Source organism: Ruditapes philippinarum, unplaced genomic scaffold (genome assembly GCF_026571515.1).
Source record: "Ruditapes philippinarum isolate M1 unplaced genomic scaffold, ASM2657151v2 ctg6444_1_1_1_1, whole genome shotgun sequence".
Lineage (NCBI taxonomy): Eukaryota > Metazoa > Mollusca > Bivalvia > Venerida > Veneridae > Ruditapes > Ruditapes philippinarum.
The window spans coordinates 1-27,795 of record NW_026855809.1 but is presented as its reverse complement, the minus strand read 5'-3'; the positions used below and the strand labels follow the sequence as shown (position 1 = coordinate 27,795).

The 27,795-nt window shown below is 31.5% G+C and overlaps 1 protein-coding gene across 1 annotated transcript; it reads right to left on the bottom strand.

The window, feature by feature from the left end:
• Positions 1-11,165: 11,165 nt before the first annotated feature.
• LOC132744434 (multiple epidermal growth factor-like domains protein 10) lies at positions 11,166-26,256 on the bottom strand (the record flags this gene model as incomplete). The annotated part of the gene is made up of 8 exons (XM_060733145.1): positions 11,166-12,581; positions 13,045-13,078; positions 14,469-14,627; positions 19,300-19,437; positions 21,581-21,724; positions 22,132-22,269; positions 25,245-25,382; positions 26,113-26,256. Coding segments are annotated over 8 exons (1,073 nt in total), but the record flags the coding sequence as incomplete, so codon positions are not given.
• Positions 26,257-27,795: the final 1,539 nt, after the last annotated feature.

Genomic DNA, 27,795 nt, shown 5'->3' with positions numbered 1-27,795 from the left:
ATTTTGCAAGTCATCTGAAAACAAAATATGTTTGAAATGGAACAATTAATTTTTGAAATTGCATTGCTGATTTGGTTTGTTTTATCAGTATTCCGGTCACATGACTAAATGCAGTTTCAAATTGGTTTGTTCTTTGATTTGCATGTTGTTTTATCTTAGAAATACCTGCCAGACATCCAAAAATTCATAGAGAGAGCAGTGAAATCAAAGATTTACCGAATCGTAGTGGTTCTACTTGCCCGTTCTTGCCTGAAATATTCCATGGAGGGGCACAAGCTCGAAAATTCGCCTTTTTTAATTTTACTTTAACTTTGTTTGTGCGAAGTAAAATCCAACAAGAACATAAAAGATTAAAGAAAACACAGTTTTAAAAGTGGTTGGATCGGGCCTGTTAGTAAAAGATTTGTACAAAGGGAAATAAATCAAATTGATTAACTCCTAAATAAAAAAGAATAACATTGCATTGATATTCTGGGTAAAATTAACATCCGAATTTTCATGTGCGTAAATTTGAAAAACACATTATGCCTCCGAAATCCTCTTTAGAAATGTCACACATGTATTTGATATTATTTTAATAATTAATTGAGAGCATGTTGGACGTTTAACAGAGTAAAGTATGAATGTGCAGTATTGTGTCGTAAATGTAGCAAATTTTAAATAAAGTAGTCTATTGTCTTCCATACAAAATATAATGTCACTATAAGTATACCAATTGCCATATGAGCATACGAAGCAAAAAAATTAAACAGGGTGAAACATGTACCTTCAAAACATACTTTTCCTCAAATATCCAAGCTACACCACTGTTTATATCATTAATATAATTATATTTTTGTTTTCCAAATTCCAAACGTCTCTAATCTTAATAACTGTTGAAAGCGAAAGAGGTACACATAGTTACTGAAGAATGAAATCTTTACTCACAAATTGATAACATTTTTGGTATAAACTAATCATGTAAAAGCCAGTATAATTTATTTTTTCTTAGGGATGGATCAGTGAAGAGCGGACTGTTTGTGACATTGATGAACATATATGAACATGCCAAAATTGACAACGAAGTTATTAGAGAACTCAGATATATTCGTCATCTGTTTTAAAACATATTATTTATTGCTATTATTATAAACCTTTCACTGCTGATAAGCCTTTGTAAACGGGCCTTAAACGTGGTTCCAAAAAAAAAAAAAAAAAAAAAAAAGCCTTTGTATCTTGTATCTTGTAGAGAGTAAGGTAGTCTAACTAGCCTATATTGTTTACTGATCACAATTAAGTTTTTCTTTTGATATCCTTTGAAATATCGGATATCCTGTTATTCCTGTTATATTATAATATCGGTATTAGATAGTCCCGTAAATGGAAACTATACATGCCCATTTAAGACATTCAGCAGAATAAAGGCTGGACTATGTAATTGCTAGTGACGATTTCCTGTACTTGTATGCAATCTGACCAATATCTACAAGGATATTGATGGCGCTGCTCTGTTTTAGCATATTTAAACATTCAAAATAGTCCGTCCAATCATTATAAAATAGTCCGTCCAATCATTATAAATAAACTAAGCATAAAAAGGGTTATACTGCTGACCCTTTTATTTACATATATTTCCAGAATCACGTCTTTAATGTAAGGTAGATTTGATAATTAAAATAGATTTACTGTTATAATTCAAAAAAAATTAAAAACGTGACTATTAAACATAAATAGCTGAACAGTATATGATGGAGTTTCCATATTGATTCGTTCCTTTAATTAATGCATCAGTAACTTGCAACAACTGTTTCAACAAGGATTTCTACAGGTTAGACATTTTCATCATGTAAAGGATATTGACAGATGTATGCATTTTAAATCAAAAATGGTTTTCTGCCATATAAAAGATATTCAAAATCATCATTTCATCTAACTATAGTTACATCCAACCGAAAATGCTTTGCGTTAAATTTAATAAAAGATGATAACTATAAAAAGTTTTAGCTATTGTATTATAATGTGCTCTTCATGAAGTATAGACCTTATTCTAACACACATTTCTATTTGTCAGAAACAGTTTCTATTCTGTTATTATGTTGTCGTTGGTTACGTTAATAGCCAAATAAACAAAAATGTGTTAACACAACGATTTGAAGATAAGATAGAACAACGTGAAATTTGTGCAATCTAATATACAGATGGGATGCATTTCGTTTTCAACACAGTTCAAACCACTGTTTAAATTGTAATTAAAGCCGTGATTTCATGAAAAGATAAATTGAGAAATATTGAATATGTATCAGAATTTCTAAAATACGATTACCAAAATGAATGAATCCGAAACATGTAAATTTATCTAAATTCTGATATATATAAACATGTTTAATAGATGTGTTATTGGTACATATGTGTACATTTTCTGCAAAGCAAATTCATGACGTTGCTAATGAAAAGTTGTTATAAAATATGCAAAATCCATTGACGTAAGTCCAAGTTTAGACATAATTTGATATGTTTAAATGATTTCGAATAGAACATCTCAAACCATATTATTAGAATCATTATAGGCAATTTTAAATTTATTGTATTTTTACTAAAGAAAATGTTACAGAAATTCACAATTAAAGCATTAACGTCAACTATGGCTCGATTGAATGTAAATTGTCAGCTATACATATAGATTAAGATCAAAAGCATAATGCCCTTACAATTAAGTATTAAGATAAAGCAATGTATCGATAAGATATATACATAATATTGTACTTATATTATAGCATTTTTTTAACTTACTTTAACTATTTTGGTCAAACAAAATAATTCATGTTATAAGCATATGCACTTTTTTAAGAATGGTTCAGTTGATGGAGACTCCTAACCTTCCTGTTTAATATACTAATGACCATCATGTGGTCTATATTTTCATTTTCCATTTTCAATGGGGCATTTATGTGCTGGTCAATGAACCAGTTTAGCACTGTGTATTATTTGTGACTAGCGCCTTTTTAAAAAAGATCAAACTCCTTAAATGAAATTATTATCTTGTTAAGGACCAACTTACATTTGGTCATGTTATTATATAGAAAGATATACTTTGTCTTAATTTAATATTGTGACCTTTTTGCCTCTCCACTAATCAAGGGTAAGTGATCTGTTTCTCCAGTCATGTGTCTGCCATAAATATATTGTCTGAACTTTGCCATGCCAAATACTATGGCAAGAAGTTCTTTCTCAAGCATGACCCATGACCTTTCTGAGTTGGTCAATGATGTGCTTGCAAAGGCTGTAGGTTTTCCATTTTGCATTAAAGTAACTACGCAGCCATGCTGCGAACTGTCACACTGACGCTTGTTAATGTATTATTATAACTAGTTATTTATTATAACCATTTTATACATGTTGTTAAGACCAGAGCTCAAGTGTGAATGCTCAGGTATCAGAGAGGCATGATCATATATATAACATAGCATTAATGAATATCATGAAAAGGGAAGTAATCCCAGTAACTGTACAACTACACATGAAAAGAGTTATCTGTTCTTGATATCATAACAGTAACAAAATTCGTAATCAAGATAAAAACGCTTGTGTTAATAAGATATTTGATCAAAATTATACTGAAATAGTTACCTTTTATATGCATGATAGTAATTTTATAATGATGTTGCATAAAATTTTACAACATCTATTCACTTGTGTAAGAGATATAGGTGGAGAGACATTGAGAATACAATATATGCCATATAAATATACAAACAATTACACGCATTGAATTATAAAAAGTATAATTGTCCAAGATTTTACACCAGAGAGGGTTTGTGAAATGTTAACAAGGGTTATTGTTTCTTCGTTATCTTTAAACTATTTTTCAAGTGATATTATGTTAGAAACTACTTAGTAGGATGGAACAATAAAAATCTTTGGGTATCTGATTTAGAATCTATTCAATACAATAACTTCTAGTATAGTAAAATGATCTTAACGCTGTTCATTAGTACAGCTTACTAGTATGTCAATTTCAAGTCAGTTTTCTTAAATTCTTATCCTACAGAAGTGTTTTACGAGGGTTGTCCGGAAAGTTCGTAGACAAGACTATCAAATTACTATAAACAGTCATTATCAATATGTTGATTGAATATTTTGCTAATGTATTTATTTGCTACATATTTCTAAATTAAAAAACATCATAACAGTAATATTCGCAAAGCGCCGATCACCATGGCAACATGATCAACGAATCACGGAGCACTTTGATTTCATCACGATAGCTACTTGAGTAATAAGTTGCTAAAAGTTGTAATTTTAACGCAAACTGTCGTTTTAATTTTGTGACATCATGAGATACTATTACATGATATTTAGTGAAAATAATGACGTCATACGCAAATAAACAGCTTGTTAACGACGATTATAGGCAATGAAGGTGCGTAAATTCTGTGTTGAAAAAATGACGTCAAATTTACGGACGGAGCAACGTAATGATATTTACCTTCATAGCAACGCTAATATGGCACCAGCTGAGATTTTAATCTGTACTTTAAAAACAATACCAACCAAAAATGTTAAAGGCAACTTGTGTTTAAATGGCAAACAAGATTAACAAGCGGCGATGACAGTATATCGTATAAGAAACGCCCCAGACGCCTAAAGGTAGCATGGGCGAGATTTCGTATATTGGGTTACAACAACTTTAAAATAGACAGACATCTCACAACACAGTATGGGAACCAGTGACATTTTTGTTTTTAAATAATAATTTTAAATATGCAATTCATAAAGTAAAAGCAACACAACATATATTTTGTATAAGCCAGACATGTACCATGGCTGTTGAAATCGGAAGAAATTGAATAGCGGATAAACATGAAGTTAATTTGACGCCGTTGACGTTGTCAAAGTGCTCCATGATGATGTATATATGTTGTATGTAATTACTGTTAAAATACAAACGTTAGTCACAGTTCAGTAATTTTTTATAAATTTGTTCGCTAGATATGTATGTTTCTGCTGACAAAATTTGTTCAACGTATGTATTGTTATACAATAAAAAATGAAGAAGTATATGAACTTTCCGGACATCCCTCGTATTAAACCACTAAATTCAAAATTGATTTTTTGTATGGTTGCTGATTTCTGCCATTTACTTCTTTCCTTTTGACAAAACTGAGGGGGCGAAAATAAGAAAGAGCGACTGAAAGAGAATAACATATATAATTTGTAGCTGTATTTATTTTCTTATATTTACTTGTTTTGGTTATTGCACTCCCTCCTACCACGACAACACAAAATAAAATAATAATGATAATAATAATAATAATAATGATAAAATAAATTAAAAAAAGAAAGAAAAAAACAGATAGTCATGCATGCTTGAGAATTGCATTGGAGATATGACGGCCGAATTTAAGGTGTCAAGACGGCTATTATCGGGTAACAAAAAAGTTTTTATTGTTGCATACATTTTCTTTCTGCTGTCTTGAGACAGGGCAGGTCACAGGGTCAGGAAAATAACTTTGATTATTTGTAGAATAATCATATATAAACATAATCTTCTTGTCTATAAATACAAATCCAAGAGCTTTGATATGTGTGTGTCAATTTTGGGTTTTCTGCACAAAGTACTATCCTAAACTACTATTTGAATATTTATTTCTCAGAATATATTAAATATATTATTACATTGAGTTAGTGACATTATGCTTTTTGGCTGTCAAGTTGAGCAAAAATATAAAATACAGCCCGAACTCGGAGGGCCCGTGAAAATTTGTTCGAGAGATCGGTAGTTCGAGCCAACCGAGGTTGAACTATTATCACGTAGGGCATTTACCTAAAAGTTTTCCAGCTTACATCGGTCAAATATACGTCAACATTATTGTTTGTTAGTACATCAGTTCGTTGAATTCGTCATTTCTCGTAAATATTAACAAATGAGTATTAACGATTCACTGTATTGATCTTTGTTCATGCATATTGTAATTGGTCGAGTTCGATTGGGCAAACATTTACATTTTCCAAACTTGTTGAACCTGAATGGTCTGTTAAGTCTGACCGTAAGGGTAATGTTAAACTTTTAACAATCAAGTGTTAGTCTGTTTGTTTGTTTGTCTATTTTTCATTCTCAAACTACGTGTCTTAAATAGTACAGGTTAATCAATAGTAATAATACGAATTACATGAATGAATTTTTTTTCTCAGTTAATTTAAGTAATCAAGTCAAATTAACTTAGGCCTAGGGGTGATCATTAAAGTACATTAATAATTGTTTAAATTATTTGTACAGCATATGCATTCTGCATTCTATACATTTGTCACACTTTGTTATTTCTATATTAAAATTAGCTGACACTAATGTTCACTTTAACTACTCCTAAAATATAAAACTAAAATCATAAATTTGGACAAATAAAGAAAAAAGAAATCCATAAAGAACTCTCAAAAACAACGAAATTAAAAAATGTTGCAAGCTTTGATTGATTGCGCATGGGCGGTATTAAAAACAAGTAAATTACCGACCAAGGCCTTTAGCATTCGGTTTTTAAACATAAATTTAACATTTTAGAAAGCGGTGAAAGTTTTTTAATTTTGAAACATCCACGTAGATGTGCTCAGACGGCAAACTGTTCCGTTTGTTGGGTTTAGTTATATTGAACAGAAAAATATCCAAAAATTTGAAATATGGAAACAAGAGACAAAAAACAATTAACCCGAAGAAAAGTTTTATTTATTTAGGCGTGGACCTTTGGTTACGGCTCAAAGAGATTTAATGAATACCAAGGTTCATTATTGTTTAAAACCCCTTTTTGGGGCGAGACAAAAAAAAATTATGTTACAACGGGCAAGCTAATCAGAGTATTCTGAGTACTGTTTCCCCTTTCAACTTTCCATCCTGTCGTGCAATTATTTAATAAGAAAAATTGTTAAAATGAACAACAATATTGCAATCGTCAGGCGGTAGCAAACTGGAAGGAGGATTAATTTACTTCAAAATTTTCCTGATTATTAGTAACGAACGTTGGTAGAAAATATTATACTCAAAAAAAGACATTACAATATTAAATTAAATTAAAGGTACATTAACATTATAGGAAAGTATTCCAATATGTAAGTTAGAATCTGAGAGTGCGCCGCCGCTGGTATTTTTCTTTGTCGAAAACAAGTATTTCCTTTTAAAAACGAGTCGGCGGTCGGACTTTTAGCTTAAAAATTGATTAAAAAATTGAAATAACCCGAACAAACCGAGGAAAACTATTTTGACAAAGAGGCAAACAAGTTTTACTTATTCTTGAAAACCCTAAGATTTTTATACAAAAGACGTAAATATTTTTTTGTATTTACGCTTAACTCAAAATATATTTTCCCGAACTGATCGAATACACCTCCAAGCCCGTCCTTTAGCAGGAATTCAAAATTAAAAACTTGAAAAAATTTAATGTGTAAACTGAGAAACATTCCATATGTTTCCATCGGCAGGAAAATGGGACCTTTAAACGTGCCAGTATGCTATTACAAAAAAAAAAAAAAAAAAAAAAAAAAAAAACATATCAAAAGTTGTAATACATCCTAACTTATATTTTTAAAAATTTCCTTAAATAAATTTGTTATTTAACTCATTTTTTTTTTTTTTTTTTTTTTTTTAAAAATTTTTTTATTTTAATTTTTTATATTTATATAAAAATATATTTTTTAACTGGAATAAATCCTTTAAATTAATAATAAATTTATTTAATTTTATAATATTTTACATTAAAGGACCAGAACGCAAACGAAGCAATAAAGTATGGGTTAAAAAAAAAATTATGATATAACACAACAGATTTGAATATTAAACAGGAAATTACCGATTGCAAAAAAAGGCTATGGTTGAGTGGTTAAATTACTTCTAAATAGTGTTTTAAAATTTGGTTTAAACTAAATTTTAAATGGAATTTAATTTTTAATCAAATTTACCTATCTATTTTTCACAAAAAAAAAAAATTTAAATTTTTTAGACAGTTAATGTAAGCTGAAAAAAACTTAAAACTTTAACATTGTAAACTCATTTTCAGCTTTAAAAACGGTAAATTTAATTAAAATTTTATGGTGGGGGTTTTAAAAAAAATTGTTAAAAAAATTTTATTTTTTAAAAAAACTTTCTTATAAATAAATCAGTTGTTCACAAAACAAATTTAAAAATAAAAAATTATTTCACCCTTTTTTTTAAAGAAATTTTTGTTTGATTTAAAATTTCGCCCAACCCTTTAAAAGGGGAGAAATCCCCCCTCGAGAGCAATAAAACCCCAAAACAAAAAAACTGAAAAAACATACAAAAAAATTGAAAAAAAAAAATCGAAAAATTAAAAATTAAAATCTCTTCAAAAGAAAGGTTGTTTTCAAATCCATCTTGGCAGTGGTTACGACTGGTTTAGATAAAAACTGAACCACCTGAAACAACGTTTTGTTAAAGTAAAACTAAATGAATTCAAATACTAGTATTCATTGCAATAAATTCTGATTTCGCTTATCCTGTATTATGAAAAAAGAAAACCACGGCAATTAAACTTTATAATATGAGACCGGATTACTTATAAACATCATACTATATGAAAAAACCCCAACACCAACAAAGTTTTTCTATGGGGACAACTATTAATTCTCGAAATAGAAAAAATCATTCCATTCATAATAACAATGCGATAAAAAGCGTAATTATTCAACGTTCATAACCAGTGAAACCGCCAAAAACTACATCACAAACACCATAAGATATAAAAGGGTTATAGTCCATGGATGAAAACAGGGACAACGTTATTCTTGATGGTTTCTTTCAATTATTAAAACATACTCAAAAAGCATTTAAATTGATCAGAAAGAATAATAGTTTGAAGCTTAGATATTATACTGATACTATACCTACTACTGTTATTATTATTATTTTTGTTTAACAAATTCATAAACTAAAATACATAATAAAAAAGAGATACCAAAAACAGATTCATACACGTCAATTTTCAACAGTTATGTCTATTGTTAAGCGGTGCATACTCATTGTTTAAAATATATCATTATCACAGCGGAATCCCAAAGGGGCACTATTGATAAAAACCCAGGATAAACGATCAAGTTCCTGTAAAGCATAATGGAATATCGGAGGGTTTAAACTATGTTGAAATATTTGAAAATGTGTTTAATCTATTTCTGAATTCCATGTCTGCAGGAAACATAGTTGGAATTGTAATTATGATTGAAAACCAGCTGACTAGATATTTTCCAAAGGATATGTGATAAATGAAAGTATGGTGAAATGCTTATGATAAATGAAAAGAATGTGCTGTTGGTCACGCTATATTCACCTCCAGAAAATCACCATTCAATGAACGCATACCCAACACGACCAAGCAACAAGTACCAGAGGCCAGGAGCCCCGGGCGACTTTATACTACCTTAGACAAAAAGATTGAAAAAGTGATAATGGTAATTCTGTATATTCATCTACTCTCGGTGGTGCAAAGATGCAAGATCTGTTTGACAGGTTAGACTTACAGTTTGAATACTGTAATGCTGTTAATATACTAGTTTATGAATTTGAGAAGGTTGTCAGGTTTTGTAGTGATCATAAAAACAATAGACTACACTATAGAGCATGCTTTGGTGTTGAATGTAAAACTGCCCTTAAAGCAGCATGCATCAAGATGCAAATAACTAATTAGATGTTGAATCTTTTTAATTTTCTTAAGATATATCAATATATTTGTCTAAAAATTGAATTTCTTGAAATATTTTGGCTCATCTGGAGGCGTTCAGCTTTAACGCTTGTATGTTTGTATTGCGAAAATTCAGATAAAGTTTCGATTATTTTAACATTTATATTGACAATACGAATTCATATAAAATATATGTAGACAAACAAATGCATATGAAAACTAGTTTATTATGGTGGCTGATTTGTACCTTTCGTGTTATTGCCCCGAGACCCCTCCAAGCGAAAATTTGAGAATTTTACAAGTTAAAATGGTTGGCAGGCGGAGCGAAAAAGCGCAAATTAGCGGGATGCGGGGCGAAGTTTAATAAATAAAACATCGTCCCGAAGGGGCGCGAAGCGATATTTAGGAAATAAAACGACATTTTAACTTGTTAATTCTCTACTTACAGCTTAGCAGGGTCGCGGGACGACAACACGCTTATTTGCCGGGCTGCAGGGCAAGTTTTATCTATTTAACTTCACCCCGCGTCCGTGATTATATGCGTGTTTTAGCTTCGTGTCCCTAGGTTTTATTTCTTAAATCTCGCTCCGCGCCCCCTACTGGAAACTTTTTATCAAGCTTCGCTCAGCCCCCACTTATTAACTTATTAGCGTGTTTTCCCTCCTCGCCCCCGTCGTTTTATTTCTTAAACTTCGCTCTGCACCCCTACTGGCGAAGTTTTATTTATTAGACTTCGCCCCGAAAACTACCGCTTATAAGCGTGTTTTCGTCCCGCGCCCCCGCCATTTTAACTTGTTTATTCTCGGGTTTTCGCTTGGCGGGGTCTTCAGACCAAAAAACGAATGGCACAATTTCAGCCACAATAATTTATAGCTGATATTGATTTGAAACATTCATAGCCCCAAAACCGCGAGAGAAAATAAAACAATATATAAAAAAACGTAAACTGACATTTACCTTATATTCTAACACTCACGTGATTTTGTTCACTATAGACAAAGAAGGAAAAAAACTGGTGTAAACTGCCAATAAACAGCGGTTTAGGGACTACTAACTGTATATGTGCTGTTAATGTTTTCACCTCGATTGTTATAGATTACAAAGGCATTTTTAAAGAAACAATTTAAAAAGCATTTTTTATTTATATTTTCAGTTCGTTTAAAAAAAGGTTTTCTTTCCCATATCAAAAGTACCGAAATTATTATCCCTCACATATACACTAAACGCAAAATATTAGATCCAAATTATAAGATTAATAAATATTTTGGACAAAACGGCGCCAATCCGTAAGCAGCGTAAATGGACGTCATCGTAAGTAACAACGCATTCATAAACAACTGAACGTTATTTTCATAACATACAATAATGAAAATGGGGCTCTGATGTTAACACAATACGACGTGGTTTTTTTATTGTTGAAAGCTTGAAAAAATAAACGTTTTTCTTAATTATTTCTTTTGTTTGAATAAATTTCTATAATCTTCCGCAACAGTAGGGTGCGAAATCGAACAGCGTTATACGAAAATCGGCACCGGAAGTTATTTCCGCTTGAAAAATAACATAAGTGATTTTCCTTATTTTATCGTTTAGAATCGAAATAACATCGGCCTGAGAGGTGTATATCGGCTATTTAACACCGGTTTTGTCGTTTTGATGCGACAAAATTAACCATTCAGGCCTTAGCCTTCGTGGTCAATTTCTACGCATCAAAACTCCAAATCAGTGTTAAATAGCCGAAATACACCTGTCAAGGCCGATGTTATTTCCTAAGTAGATAAGTATGGATACCTGGTTTACTCACTATAGAAGTTAGTGTGTTCAACCCTAATATTTATAGGGCGACATCCTTGATTGATGTCATAAGCCTAAGTACATATCAAAACTGGTTGTTTATACAAAACAATTTTAAAATAAGTTTCAGTTAAAAGCTTTGCTAAATCTAAGTCTGAAATTTCTAATATTTTGATTGCCCCGTGATATGTCTCTTCTTATCCGCAAGGAGACAGCGAATTCATCAGTACATTATTTTAATCAGCATAAAGAAAAGGATATCTGAAATTATTCCAACAATGCTGTGAAACGGTCATTTTTACTAACCTATGCATTTTACCTTTATTTAGTCTGGAAAATACATAAACCTATCTTAAGTATTTTTTTAAAATTCAAATAGGATAAATTTTCATTTGAATTAATTCCGATATAATTTATTTCTCAAAAAATATTGAAAAAAAAATCCAATAGGTAAAATATTCAGTAAGGGTTTATTCCAGTCGAAACTTTTGCCAGTTACAATAAATGGAAAAACCCTTTTCATTGTTTCGAAAAATGCTTAAATTGATTCATCAAGAATGAAGATAATGCATTAAAATACGTATTAAACACATTCTTAGATAATAAGAAAACCGATTGGAGAAATATATAATGCCGGAAAATAATCGGATTGGAATTTGAAAAAAATGCGTAATTTTAGTCAATTATTCTTAATCAACCCTAAATATATAATGTAAAATGATTAATTAATGTTAACGACACTTTTAAATGGTAGTGAAGTGTGCGACAATCCTGGTGGCTGTTTTAACATAATATTCAACGCAACGCACATAATATTTTAAAGGACAAAGTCCTATTAAAAGAAGTATCATTGTCATATCGAATCTAAAGGACTGAACAAATTCATTAGATTGTAAGGGAGTACACTAAACACCTTGTCAAAACACGTTATGAAACACTTTTTTTTATAGTAATGGTCATTCAAGCTGAATATTTTCATATGTTGCTCCGACATCTCTCGTATCGGGAGTAGGATCTGTATATTGATGATATTCATCGTCAAGTCTTGCTTGTTCAGATGCTGCTACTGTTGCTGCTACAGCTGTTACAGTTTCTTTTATATTCGTTACATTTGCATTAGCATAATCATAGCTCCTTAAATAGAATACAACATTTCTCAAGGACCATTAAACTCAATTGAAAGGACAATTCTAGAGTAAGAAAGATAAAATAGATTGCTAAAATAAATGCAAGATTAAGGTTTTAATCTTAAACTGGATTTAAGCACACTTATGTCTGTTGACGATAGATCAATGAGTTGACTAGGTGGAGTCATATAAAAGGAAATCGCGACATGGGTGTTAGGGAACGACAAATTTCTTTTCATTAGATTGATGGAATTGCATATTCATTACATTTTACTCATTCGACAATATTGGATAATTAAATAATTCAGTTTGAATTGATCTTACGTATTATTTAATACTTATGTTATATAAGACAAATTATTTAGCTATGATCTTGTCAGATGTTAATACCAAGAGCAAATCTTACTGGATATCAGAATAAAGTTTAAATAACATATTAACATATATGAGCTAAGGAACAATGTATTTACCTTTCATTGCAACTGCCACCAGTCCCATCTTGTTCTTTAACATGAAATCAATGAATCAGAGAAATGAATATTGTAAAATACCAAAAACGAGTTCATATCTAATCACATATATTGCCTTTCAATCGATATAATGTTGAATTCTGGAAGTGCATCAATGTATTGGTCTTCAAAACATTTAAAAAATATAATCTTTGGTTTTAATTCCGTATTTTTGTTCTTTGTTTATACATTGGTTTATCTAAATAAAATTTTCTGTCATAGTTTATATAAGCTTAAAGATTAGAAGCTATTTAATTTATAACTAGAAATGTGTCCATAGGACACGGGTGCCCTCATACCCCACTGTTCTGTCAATTTTATGACTCTTGGTCAAACATACTTTATGGAACAAGTTGAAAACTAAACATCTTTTACTAAGTAAAAGGCAAGAACTTTACGAATACTAAATAAATCCCAAGATGCAGAAGTACATAAGCTTACCAACATTCTTGTAAACCTTCAGGGTAACTAGTCAAATACTTTTTGAGCTATGCATGAACAAGTTGAAAACTGCAAATTTATACCACTGTTAGTCAAGGGCAATAACTCTACAATAGCTTCACATTGATGTTGATCATTATTCCTGTAAAGTTGGTTGATTCTAACTCAAGCACTCAAGAAACAAATCACACAACATAATGAAAGGGTTTTTACTAAGTCAAGGGCAATACCTCAACAATTACTGGATAAATCAACAAGCAAAACCCAAGGTGCACAACTACATATGCTGAGCAACATTCCCGTAAGGTTTCACGACTCTATGTGAAATCCTTTTTGAGTTACATGCGACACAAGTTGAAAATTGCAAACTTTTACGAAGTCAAGGGCAATAACTCAAAAATTACTACATAAATTCGCATGAAAATACCTAGGTGCACAACTACACATGCTGAGCAACATTCCTGTAAGGTTTCATGACTCTAGGTCAAAAACTTTTTGAGTTACATGCCACACAAGTTGAAAATTGCAAATGTTTAGTAAGCCAAGGGTCATTACTCTAAAATACTATACACATCCACACCAGAGTACACATGTGCACAACTACACATGCTTATCAACAATCCTGTAAAGTTTCATGACTCTATGTCAAATACTTTTTGAGTAATGGGCGACACAAGTTGTAAATTGCAAATTTTTACTAAGTCAATGGCAATTACTCCATATAAATAAATAAATAAATCCACACGAAAATACCCAGGTTCACAACTGCATATGCTTATCAACATTCCTGTTAATCTTCATGACCCTAGGTCAAAAACCTTTTGAGTTACATGCGACACAAAAGAGAACGGACAGACGGATGGACTGATGGACAGACGGACGGGCAAGGGTAAATCTAAATGCCCCCTCACCCTAAAGTGGGGAGAGGCACAAAAACAACTTACTGTTATGCGTTGTATTACGTTTACACAAGATCGTTATAACTGTAGCGTACACAACAAGAATGGCACAAAGGATTCCGACACATATCAAACCTATTTTCAGTTTTGGTGTTTCATGACATCCTGTACACGGTTTTGTGTCACTTAAAACCTTATCTGAAACTGTAAAAAAATTATTTTATCTCTAATATTGAAATACATGAGAGTTATAATAATTTGTTTCAGTTTAAGTTTGATGTCCTTATCTCTATTTCAAACAATATTGTCTTTGATTTTGTTTTACAATCTAAAAGGGTAAAATTGACAATTTTTAATATTTTGTATTTCATATGTAATGTTACATACCCTTATCAGCAATTAACTTACAATAGTATGATGTAACATAATATAAAAATGTAAAACTATCATTACTTTAGTTTAAGATGATTTTACAATAATAATGTTTCCTACTGGCTAACGATTACGCACATATATTGAGTGTCCCAATATGATAGTTTGAGTTGGTTAGCAAAAAACCAAATCGACATACTTAAGTTATTTATGTCAGTTGTTATATGATTTAATATTTACTTGTATCTTTTTGTTTGTCTGTTTGTTTGCTTTTGTTTGAGGGAATAAGTGAATCAATCTGACTTAAGTATAAAAGAGAATTCTTTGAGATTCGGTAACCTTACTAGAAAATGAAAATGAAAATTAACAAGATAAAGGAGTCCCTGACACACCCCAGCCACAATAGCAGGACACTCAGAAGGCACAAAACCAGAAGAGGGAAAGAAAACAAGAGTGACAAAATGAGAAGGAAATAAGTGAATGAAATAAGAAACAAAAAAGGCCTAGAATTAAAGAATAAAAGGTATAAAGAGTGAAAGGTGAAAGACGGGAGGTGGGTAGGGTAATCTGGGTGAAAAGGGGGAGGTCGAATAAATACTTACTTTTAACGACAATGTAACAAGGCAGACATCATAAAACATGCAAACATTCAAAACATGTAACATGTACACATGAAACACGGGAAGGAACACAGATGGGTACCGCCTTGGAACGATTAGTCGCAGTAAGAGCACTGGGGAGTTTAAACCGGTTTAAGGCGAGTCAAAGCTCACTCCTAACCCCAATATGTTTCTATTTGACAAAACAATGTTAATAAAACAAATCCCCACCAAGTCAAATTCTAACAAAAGACGAAATAAAAAAACATATTCATGATCTTGTAAATATATACAAAAGGCAGAGGCTAATTACCATTTCTAAAGTACTCGATGCTTGAAAGGAAGGCAGAGCAACTAGAAAATAACTTACAAGGGCCCGACAAAGCAAGATAAGATACGATCATTGTGTTTTCGCCCCGCGACCCCTTCAAGCGAAAAGGCGAGAGTTGACAAGTTGAAATGGCAGGGGCGCGGAGCGAAAAAAAGACGATGCAGTTTGCAAAGTATAATTTTTAAAGGTATAAGAGGTTTTGAGGTAGTCTGAATTTCACAATCTGTCAAATATGTAAAACAGGCAACTTGTCCATTGGGTGATTATGAATACTGGAACCAAACATCCAGAAAAAAAGAAGGAAAACTAAGAAATGGAAAATTGTTAGGTATGCCCAATGTCCCTCAACTTTTTAGGAAGGCAGAAAAAAGATAACACTTGAAAATCTCCCTCGGAAGCATTAATCACAACAAAATTACATGAAAATAGCAGACTCGGTTTTATTGAGTCTGTATAAGAGCCAAAGTCACAGAGAAACTGATAATGTACTGGGATGTATTTATAACAAGAAAATTAACAACAACAACTTTCTTTTAAATATAATAGGTTTATAAACTAGAAATGTGTCCATATGACACGGATGCCCCCACACGCCACTGTTCTGTCAATCTTATGACTCTAGGTCAAAAAATTTTGGACTACATGTGCCACAAGTTGAAAACTAAAAATCAACAAAGGGCCATAATTCTGTTAAATTTGGTCGCAGCAAAAATTCCTTCCTTTACTACCATCTACACATTAAGGTTGTTAATCCCTGGAAGTTTAAGCAAAATCTGCCATCCGGTTTAAGAGGAGTTGCGTTCACAAAATTTCTACATAGTATATAATGAAAAAATAAAAAAAGGGCCATAATTCTGTAAAATTTGGTTGCAGCAAAAATTCCTTTCTTAACTACCATCTTCACATTAAGGTTGTTCATCCCTGGAAGTTTAAGCAAAATCTGCCATCCGGTTTAAGAGGAGTTGCATTCACAAAATTTCTACATAGTATATAGTGAAAAAATCAACAAAGGGCCATAATCCTGTTAAATTTGGTCGCGGCAAAAATTCCTTCCTTTACTGCCATCTACACATTAAGGTTGTTCATCCCTGTAAGTTTAAGCAAAATCTGCCATCCGGTTTAAGAGGAGTTGCGTTCACAAAATTTCTACATAGTATATAGTGAAAAAATCAACAATGGCCATAATTCTGTTAAATTTGGTCGCAGCGAAAATTCCTTCCTTTACTACCATCTACACATTAAGGTTGTTCATCCCTGTAAGTTAAAGCAAAATCTGCCATCCGGTTTAAGAGGAGTTGCGTTAACAAGATTTCGGGACGAACGGACGGACTGACGGACTGACGGACGGACAAGTGCAACGCTATATGCAACCACATTGTGGGGGCATAAAAATTTAATAATCATAGTCATTTAAGTACAATATCATACATATATCTGAATATCATCTTATCCACCTATTTAAATTCATTTTGAAAGAAAAACCTTATGTATGTACATGTAGTTTATTGTTATCATACTTAACTAGAAGCTGATAAATTATACACAAAAATACTAAAGGAGAAAACTTAAAAAAAATGTCTGTTCTTGCCAATCAAGAAAAACAAATCCCATATTTACATAATAGATTTTAGCAGTTCTGACATACATATTTGGACAATTAAACTGTTAATTCCACCAGTTCAAAAAAATTACTATAGTTTTTCTACGCATTTCAGTCAATTTAAACATGTTATACAAAAAGAAGAATGGAGTTATTATATTATGCATAACTTACATTTATATACTAACAAACAATTGTTTTCATTGTTATCCATATGTGAGACAATGAGCAAGGACAGCTTTCATAGTCTAGGTCACTCTTGACCTTAACCTTTATCCATCGATGTAACATTTAATATTATTGTGACCTTGGCCCTCAACTATAGGCGTTAAACAAAAGACTTCTTTTACTCAATACAAGAGTTCATCGTATGTATTTGTTGGTCATCCTATGAAATTGGTTGAATGTTAATTTGTATATCGTTAACAGACACACGATACTTGGCTATAAAACATGAATTTTGTGCAATTTTCTCATTCGTTTTTACACAAATACACAGTACAAGTAAATAAACTCTCCCACATACCCTGTTTTTGTATTTGTTTATCTCTGAATAACGAAATGTTATGTCAAAAAGACTTGTAATTTGTATCGTCACAGAATTTATATGATTTAAAGATACCGTTGTTTGTTATTTGTTGATTGCGGTGTTTAACCTGAAATTCCAAATAATTTTTTACACAGCTAACATCATTGTCAAATTTTAGACAAGGATTTCATGTGTTTCAGTGTCAGTATATAATGAAAAGTGACTTCTGCTGGTAAAGCTATTGTTTAACGCACATTTCAATTCATTGTGGAGATTGTGCAAACCGTCTGTGTTTTTCTGTTTTACTTCTTTAATTAAAAACAACTATAAAGTTACAGTGCCAGTACAGTTAAAGTAAATAAAAAATTTTGTACAGAAGTCAAAATACTACTTTGGTAACATTGTGCTACTTTTATGATAAATTATTCCTCTCATGTATCGCTGAATTCTTCAGGTAACAAGCATGTTACATTCTCTTAAACCATTACTTGAATATTTTAAAATTAATATTTACCCTTTGTTAAGAAGTAAAATTTCATTTATTTCAGGGGCATCAACAGCCTTTAATAAACAAAGCCCGTCAAACCGGGTGAAACGCTCCTAATATTTTTTCTTTTTTGAAAAAAGAAATTTTAATTTGTTTCGTTTTGATATATCTTGTAGTTCAGAGTCAAAAAGAAATATTTTAAAGTGAAAAAAAGTGTAAAAAAGCAATAACTAAGACAAAAGACAAAGCAACTAAAAGAGAAAAAAACAGTTCGTATGACTGCACTTCTACTTAATGAGATCTATCTCATAACAAAATTCCTTGTTGATACCTCATGTGGTGTGGAGTTTTATTCCGGACAAGTTCACAGTGTAAAAATAAAAAAAGACAATTACTCCATAATCAGGCAAGGCGAAATGAAGGCAAAACAAATACGATAACAATCAACTTTACATGCAGGACATAACTAACTGTACGTGTTAAAGTATACATATATCTGGACTTCAGTCAGATTTACATTTATTTAAAGATACTTAAAATTGTACTAACGATTCAATTATACACGTGTTTCCTTTTTATAAAGAGTTATGTTTTGCAAATCAAATTATGCAGGCACGATTTTCAATTTTATTGTATATGTATGCTGCAAAATATGTCAAAAATTAATTTCAATTTAAAGATTCACAACAGAAGACATTAAAAATCTTTATTATCTTTATCAAAAAAAATAGCTGAAGGTTGGAGGCAGTAAGAAATTTCAAAGTGAATCATTCGATTGAACATAATGATAGAAACCTACTATGAGAAAATTGCATGGACTCATAGGCTTATTAGATTAAGGGAAGTGCAATTTTTTACGCAATAAACCACGTGCTAAAGAAACATGCATTAATTTAAAAAACTAAAAGCACTGTACTCAATGATCCCGAAGGACTAGAATAAAATGTAACATAATTACTTTCTTTACACTTGTTTCCTTGAAAGCCTGACTTACACCCTTCATTACAATCGCCATTAAGATAACCACACACATCATGTTTACAATTTGAAGGACAACTCTCCTTACATTGAATACCAAATTTCCCAGGCAAACATTCTATTAATGACATAATTAAAGAAAGTATTATGGTATGACATCAACAATGACAAACAAGAGCACCGCTAGGCGGAGCATTATATGCCCGAAAGTGATTTTCTTTTTTTCAGTAAAGATGGAGCACTTGTAAGACATTGGAATTAAATTACCTCCTTCAAATAACAACCCTCCTGTGAAGTTTGAATATTGTGGTCCAAATGGAACTTAAGTTATGCGCCGGAGACTGTTTTCAGTTTTAAGGTAAAAGTGACCTTGACATTTGACGTTGTGACCCCAAAATCAATAGGGGTCTACTACCTACTCCTATATGGACAATCATCCTATGAAGTTTGAATATTGTGGGCCAAATGGAACTTAAGTTATGCTCAAGAAACGATTTACAATTTGAAGGTAATAGTGGCATTGACCTTTGACCTTGTGACCCCAAATCAATAAGGGTCTTCTACCCAATAAAGACAATCATCCTATGAGGTTTGAACATTGTGGGCCAAATGGAACTTAAGTTATGCTACGGAAAATGTTTTTAATTTTAAGGTAATAGTGACCTTGACCTTTTACCTTATGACCCTAAAATCAATAGGGGTCTTCTACCTAATATGGATAATCATCCTATAAGGTTTAAACACTTTGGGCCAAATGGGACTTAAGTTATGCTCCAGAAACTGTTTTCAGTTTTAACATCATAGTGACCTTGATCTTTGACATTGTGACCCCAAAATCAATAGGAGTCTTATATCCAATATGGACAATTATCCTATGAAGTTTGAACATTGTAGGTCAAATGGAACTTATGTAATGATCCAGAAACTGATTTCAGTTTTAGGGTAATAGTGACCTTGACCTTAGACCTTGTCACCCAAAAATCAATACAGATTTTCTACCCAATATGGACAATCATCCTATAAAGTTTGAACACTGTGGGCCAAATGGAACTTAAGTTATGCTCCGGAAACTGTTTTCAGTTTTAAGGTCATAGTGACCTTGACTTTTGACCTTGTGACCCCAAAATCAATAGGGGTCTTCTACCAAATATGAACAATCATTCTATGTGGTTGGAACACTGTGGGCCAAATAGGACTTAAGTTATGCTCCGGAAACTGTTTTCAGTTTTCAGGTCATAGTGACCTTGACCTTTGAACTTGTGATCCCAAAATCAAAAGGGGTCTTCTACCCAATATTGACAATCATCCTATGAAGTTTGAATAATGTGGGCCAAATGGATCTTAGGTTATGCTCCGGAACCAAATTGCTAACGGCCGGACGGACAGACGGACGGTTGGACGAGCAAACATTTTGGGTTTAGGGGCTATTTAACAATAAAGAGAACAAAAGAGAACAATAGGTTAATTCTGTGATCAAAGAGTTTAGGGGCTAGTTGCCCTTAAGAAAACAAAGAAAATAACAAAGAAAATAGCCCCTTAAGCCAAAATGTTGGAACGGACAGACAGACGGCCGGACGGACGCCAGGGGGTATAGCATAATATGCCTGAAATTCTTTCGGGCATATCAAAATGAAATTGTTCTTATATAAGTGTGTTTGAGTTTCCGTATTTCTGCTTGCATATGCGACGCTGATAATTTATTATAAAAAGACGATAAAATCAAAATAGCTAATGGATTTTATTTCTTGATTAGTAAATATTTCTATTTTAACTGTGTGGTCAAGCGATACAAAATGATAATAAGTATTATAATAATATTTATAATAATAAAACTAACAAACAGATTTTAAACGGTGTTGAAATATTTTGGAATTACATATGTTTGATACATTTTTTTATTTGATGTATGAAAATGAGGTAAATTGAGATACTTTGAAGTGATTTTTATTTGATTTTTATAAAATAGAAAAACAAAACATGAAAGTCAAATGAAATACACATTTGAGCCATGCCATGAAAAAACCAACATGATGGGTTTTTGACCAGCATGGATCCAGACCAGCCTGTACGTCTGCGCAGACTGATCTGGATCCATGTTGTTCGCTTACCAACCCCATTACAAGTAGAGAAACTGAAAACGAAGAGCATGGATCCTGATCAAACTGTGCAGACACGCAGGCTGGTCTGGATCCATGCTGGTCGCAAACCCATTATGTTGGTTTTGTCATGACGTTGCTCATTTGTTAATTCCATTTACTTACTTGAATCACATTTTTTACCATTCCATCCTGCCTGGCAACCATTCAAACATTCTCCATCTGTATGTCTACATATTATGCCTCCCTTTTTACAATGAACACTGCATTGATAGGCGCAATTATCACCATAGTTACCGTTATTACATTCTAAATATCATTAATAAGTAAATATTGTTTCAATAAGCCATATAAAAATGTAAATTAACATCAAAATACTATCAATCTATAATAAAAGTAAATATTCCATAATTCACAACAATTCAAGTGGGTAAAATGCTGAACAAAAAATCTTGGTTAATGAATATAAAGGATTATCTTTAAAACAAATCATGCGTTGGGTTAAACGTTTACTAACTATTGAAGTAAATATTGCCTCAAAATAATAATAAAAAGTTGATATGAGTAAGAGGCGAGGTCATACTGTACAGGTAAATGATTACTTACAGCATAGAATGTTTAAACTTTAAATATCATGTTAATTACAGTTGATATATTATCACATTATATCATGATCGCCATCGTTTAAATATATTCTTTACCAAGAGCTGGCTTACCTTCTTCACACGTCTTTTCTCGATAACCCGGGTTGCACCCTTCACTACAATTGCCGTTGACATGATTACAAACACGAGTTTTGCAATTTGCTGAACAATTCTCTTTACATCCTACACCATATTTTTCGGCTTGGCACTCTATGATAACATAGACACAACTATAAATGTAGTTCTCTAAATTCTTATTTTAAATAATTTCTAAATCTGCAACATAAAACATTTAACGGCGTACTGATGTCATCATAGGTTTAGAAACAAATTCATAACTTTATCAGAATCATTTATATTGGTGACTCTTAATATAACAACAACCTTGAAGTAAAGACCACCAACTGCACTGAGCAAAAGAAGTTAAGGCTTACATTATAATCAAGGTCTCGTTTGGTCATTTTGTACAATCATGTTCAAACAATATGCATTATATATATAAAGATGTTATACTTTTTAATCTGTTTACTAGAAGAACGTAATATCAAATTATCATTTTTCTTATCCATTAAATAATGTTCATAATTCATATCCGAATTAATTCCTCACAAACACAAATTCAGAGAAATAAACTTTGGTGTTGACTGGATTAACAATGTTTCAATATCTCGGACAAATAAAAGAAAGAATTGGGACTGAAACTTGTGGACTAGATATAAGATAAGCGGAGTGGTCTTGATTACTGATCATGATTCTATTGACATAAAGATCAGAAAATTACGTTATTTCAAAAGTTTGTGTTTAAACAATTTCGTTATTGTCTTAAAAGGGTCCCTACTAAATGTACATACTTATTAAATGTACATACTTATTACTTCATAAGAAATGTACCGATGACATCGAAATTTTAATCGATATATTTGCAAACTGTTAATGTGTTAGAAACTAAATAAAGATATTTGTAATGTAGATTCTAATGTCTTAGACATTTAACATTCAAAATGTCATCAATTATTAACAAATGTATATATGGGAAAAGAAAATAAGCATTTTATATTATCTTCATTATCTCGCAGACTGGGGGTTGCGTTCATTGAACACCGCCTTTCCTTGTTGATCTTGTTTATCATATTTTTTACTTTCTCTGCAAATGATATATTTTCACTATCTTAATCAAGTAGGATATTAAGATTAATGAAACAAATATATGAGTAATGGGAGACTAAATTGATGATATACATATATAATTATATTACTTGTTCTATTTTAATCGCTACGAGTATATAAGGCTTCGCCTACACGTAAAGCTTTCAAAATACATGTATATGTTGCTTCTTTGTAAGCATTTTTTTTTCTTTTTTCTTTTTGAAAAAAAGTCTGCCTATCCTCATTATTTCTATTATTGATATAAGATGGATCTGTCATTGTATATCATATATTGTATATCTGTCATATGCATTGTCCTGAATCAATAACAGCTCTAAAATCTGTGTATACATACTGTCAATAGCTGTTACCTAGACTTGCTGTCGATCTGATCAAAAGCAGAGAGCTATTTTATGTACATGAAATACTACACAGAATATTTATTAAGTTTTGAAAGTGATGGTTTTCTAAGAGATAAAATAAACAAGGTATACATAAATTGATAATCGACATCCATACCTTTGGACTCATTTAAATATTATTGAAAACAAACTGGTAAAAAATGTTAAATATATCTTTACAGTATGGTAAAAATAAAAAGTTATGTACGAACGTGTACATACAACTTTGGTTATAATTTTACTATTATTAAAGGTTTGTTGTTGTCCAGTCATACGCTAGAATTAAGGTCACTTATGTAATAGTAAATGCTACTACTAGGAAAGACAACAGTCAGAATTTGGTCTGTATTAGTATTTAGTCGTAACAAAATCTCTATCAGATGTTGACCTGAAAATTTGAAAGTGGTAAGGTAGCAGCTTAACTGTAAATGTTCCATTGAGAGATACAATGTATCTTTTTGGAATTGAGGCCATTTCTGAGATTATAACGTGTGACACCATCAACGGATTTAGGGACTAGAGAAGAGAGATATGGTGATATCACGCAGTTTGTCATTTTATAATACTTTATCAATTTTTGTTTAAGCCTTCTTATTCTTTGTTAAGGTTTGATAGTGAGACTAATTTGGTGTAGAGCTGTTCCAACTAAATCTGTTCTAATTCATGTTTTGTGTCAAATTATCCCATACGACGTCTGAATACACTATAACTTGCATAATAAAGGTGAAGTTAAAAGTTTCTAGGTTCTTTCTGTCTATGGTACATTTTAACTTCCGCATGCTATTGATCCTTTGCCAAGTTTCTTGTTTGATATTTAAAATTTGTTCACACCAGGACCCATTTCTTAGATAGCGTTACTCCAAGGTGTTCTACTTCAGATATTTTGATATCATTCATAAAAAGGGGTGGATGTTAATGTTGTTGATGCTTCTTAGATTTAAGAATTGATTCAGTTTAATCGGTTTGAAATTGACAAACAAGTAATCTGCTCATTTGCATATCTTGTTTAGGTTTGACTTCAGGATTCCAGCAGCGGTAATTAAGTTTGAGATGGATATATGTGTCATCAGCAAACAGTCTAATGATTGATTGTATGTCTTAGACGATGACATTGATAAGATAATTAACAGAAGTTGTATACATATTCAGCCTTGGAAATATTTTTAGGATAATTCCTACTGTGAAGGAACTTTTCCAGACTGTAAAGATTGAATTAATAGGCAACAGAGTGATTCAGCAAAATTGTGTGAGAGTTCCTTTATAATTTTATTATTTATCATATCTAGACATACCGCTTTCCCTGTAGATATCCGACTTATGATAAGTCTCATGAGATTTAGTCAAAATTCGCTAAACTGCTACGTGATTAAGGAGAAATATTAGGGGAAACATGTGGAAAACTTTAAACGGCGAACAACTGATGACAGAGAAAGTCTCATTTCAAAATCTTTGAAAACTTTGTACCCGGGTTAGCAGAAAACGTTAAATGAGAAAAATGCACGTTTATTTAAAGAAAATAAAATAAAAATGTAAACTTGCCTTTGTCATACAACTCTGGCTTACGCAATATTCTTAACTAATTAAACAAAGCAATCAACGCTGCTGGTTGATAAGAAAATATTTCGGCGACCAACTTACTTTCTTCACACTTGTTTCCTTGAAAACCTGGCTTGCAACCTTCAACACAATTGCCATTGATAAAGCCACATGCATCGCCATAACAGTTTGACGGACAATTCTTCTCACATCCTTGACCAAACTTTCCGGACATACATTCTATTAATGACAGTGATGCAGAAGCGATTGAAGCGATTGTCATTCATAATAAGTAGGAAAAATGTCTGGATTTGCAGAGGCCATCTACGCACAACACAAGTTTATTTCTTGGTCAAAAATGTGACAAATGTTCACATTATTTAAATGTTATTGTATATTACGAAATTAATAGGCAAGTACTCTGACAACAATGACACATATAAGATAACTTGTCCAACAGAACATAATTGAAACTGTTGCAGGCTCTGTTTTATTGAGTCTGTTCATGGACGGTACTGTAAAGTGCAAACTATCGTCCACGCCCCCTAGCACCGGCTTAAGCAGAATTCAACATTTAAACATGAAATGTTAAAATTTTGAATTGAGAAACATATACTATATATTTCAATAAAGGGGCTGTAATTTTCGAAAACAGTGAATAACGATTATATCATGCGAGGAACTGTGGAAGAAAACACATTTAAAGCAACATAAAAGATAGGTCAGTAAAGAATGAGGTTTGTGTAGAATAACATATACATAATAAAAAGTTAAGTTTTTATTAAGGGTCCAAATTAAGTTAAATATTCTTATAAAGAAATTTTCTTCTGCAGTGATGTAAGGAACATTAGGAAACAGAAATAATTTGAACTTTTGTTTAATCAGAGAAATAAAATTAAAAAAAAACAAACAATCTATTGTAGTCAACATAAAAACATATTAACCACATTTGGTAAGGTCGTTTACTTACTTGAATCACATGTTTTACCATTCCACCCTGCCTGGCAACCATTCAAACATTCTCCATCTGTATGTCTACATATTGTGTCTCCCTCTTTACAATTAGTATTGCATTGATTGGCGCATTTATCACCATAGTTACCGTTATCACATCCTTAACATAATTTATTAATAAACATTGTCGAAGGAATCATGACAATAATGTGAAATGTATACACTTCTATAATTTATTGACTATTTTTCAATGACAGAATTTAATTGTTATACAATTTAATTGATTAAATACAATTGTGAATAATAGCGTTCCTTTATAACAGCACACCACATATATTAAGACGAGTTTCAAAACTATTTGTGAAAACGTTTAAAGTAAGTTCAACAAACGGATTATTTATGTACTGCTGTTATTACAATAAATGATGATATCGAATAATTATTGTTGATAAAACACGATATCATAACGCATTATGTAACGCGTATCGTAACTACAGAAATATAATACAACATTATATAATAAGAATACTACAAGATATAAGAAAGCTTACTTTCTGTACTTTCCTTGATAGCCCTGATTATACTCTTTACTACAACCCCAGTTTACATGATAGCAAATACCATGCTTGCAATTTAATGCGCAGTTCTCCTGACATTGTATACCAAACTTTCCAGCTCGACATACTGTTATTTTTTTGTTGTTGTTTTTTTATCATATATAGATGAATTTACACTTGTAGTTTTCTTTATGATTATTATAAAAGATTTTTAAATATAAAACCGTTTGAACCAAAGAAACATTTCAGTAATTACAAAAATAAAACGCTTTCAAATATGAACAGACATTTCAATTACAGCTAGATTTACCAATGATATAATAAAGCAAACTTGACTGCCAGACTAAAATCCATTCAAGTAATAGATATTTGGGAAAAACATCACTTCTCAATTCATATCCTTACAAATCCCAAATCAAGATGTGATATTTATCATTTATTTTCGTATTCAATTACAAACAAATAAAATTGCTAATAGTTAAACACCAGCTTTATGAAGTGACGTTATGAATTATATAGCAAATGGCATCATCGATGCCCACGTCAAATTATAAACACTAAAAGGGGTCTACGATTTACTTGGAGAACTTGTAAAATTTGTACATGTACTTTGTTCCGCCAGATTATTATAAAATAAGTGACAAAATGTTTTCGTTCAGAAAATAGTAGCTTGTCTTTGATTGCCGATTTGACTTTACTTTAAATTGATAGGTACTAAAATTCTGGTGAGCTTTTGAATATGTCATCTAAAATAAAAATGTGCAGTTATATTTTGTGATTCATACGGATATTTTTTGATCGATGTTTGAAGGCAAGATTCTTATTTTATTATAATTTGTTTTATCTATTATCAAAGGGAATAATCTCAAGTCGAAAAAAAAGAATTGTCAGCATTTACAAATTTAAGGATTCAGGGGTGGGTAAAGTTCTTTTCAAGAATTATTTCTTTGAACAAAAAGTAACACTTTCTACAAATTCGCTATTCAAAAGATTTTTTTTTTTGTAATCTAACAGATTTTAGGTGTTACATTATAAATAGAAAAGCATGCTACTGTCTCTTGATATCAATTTTATCAGGCTCAACTGATATGGGCAGAAAGAGCTCGGGAAACGTCCATATAGGCCTCGCCAAGAAAAATTGA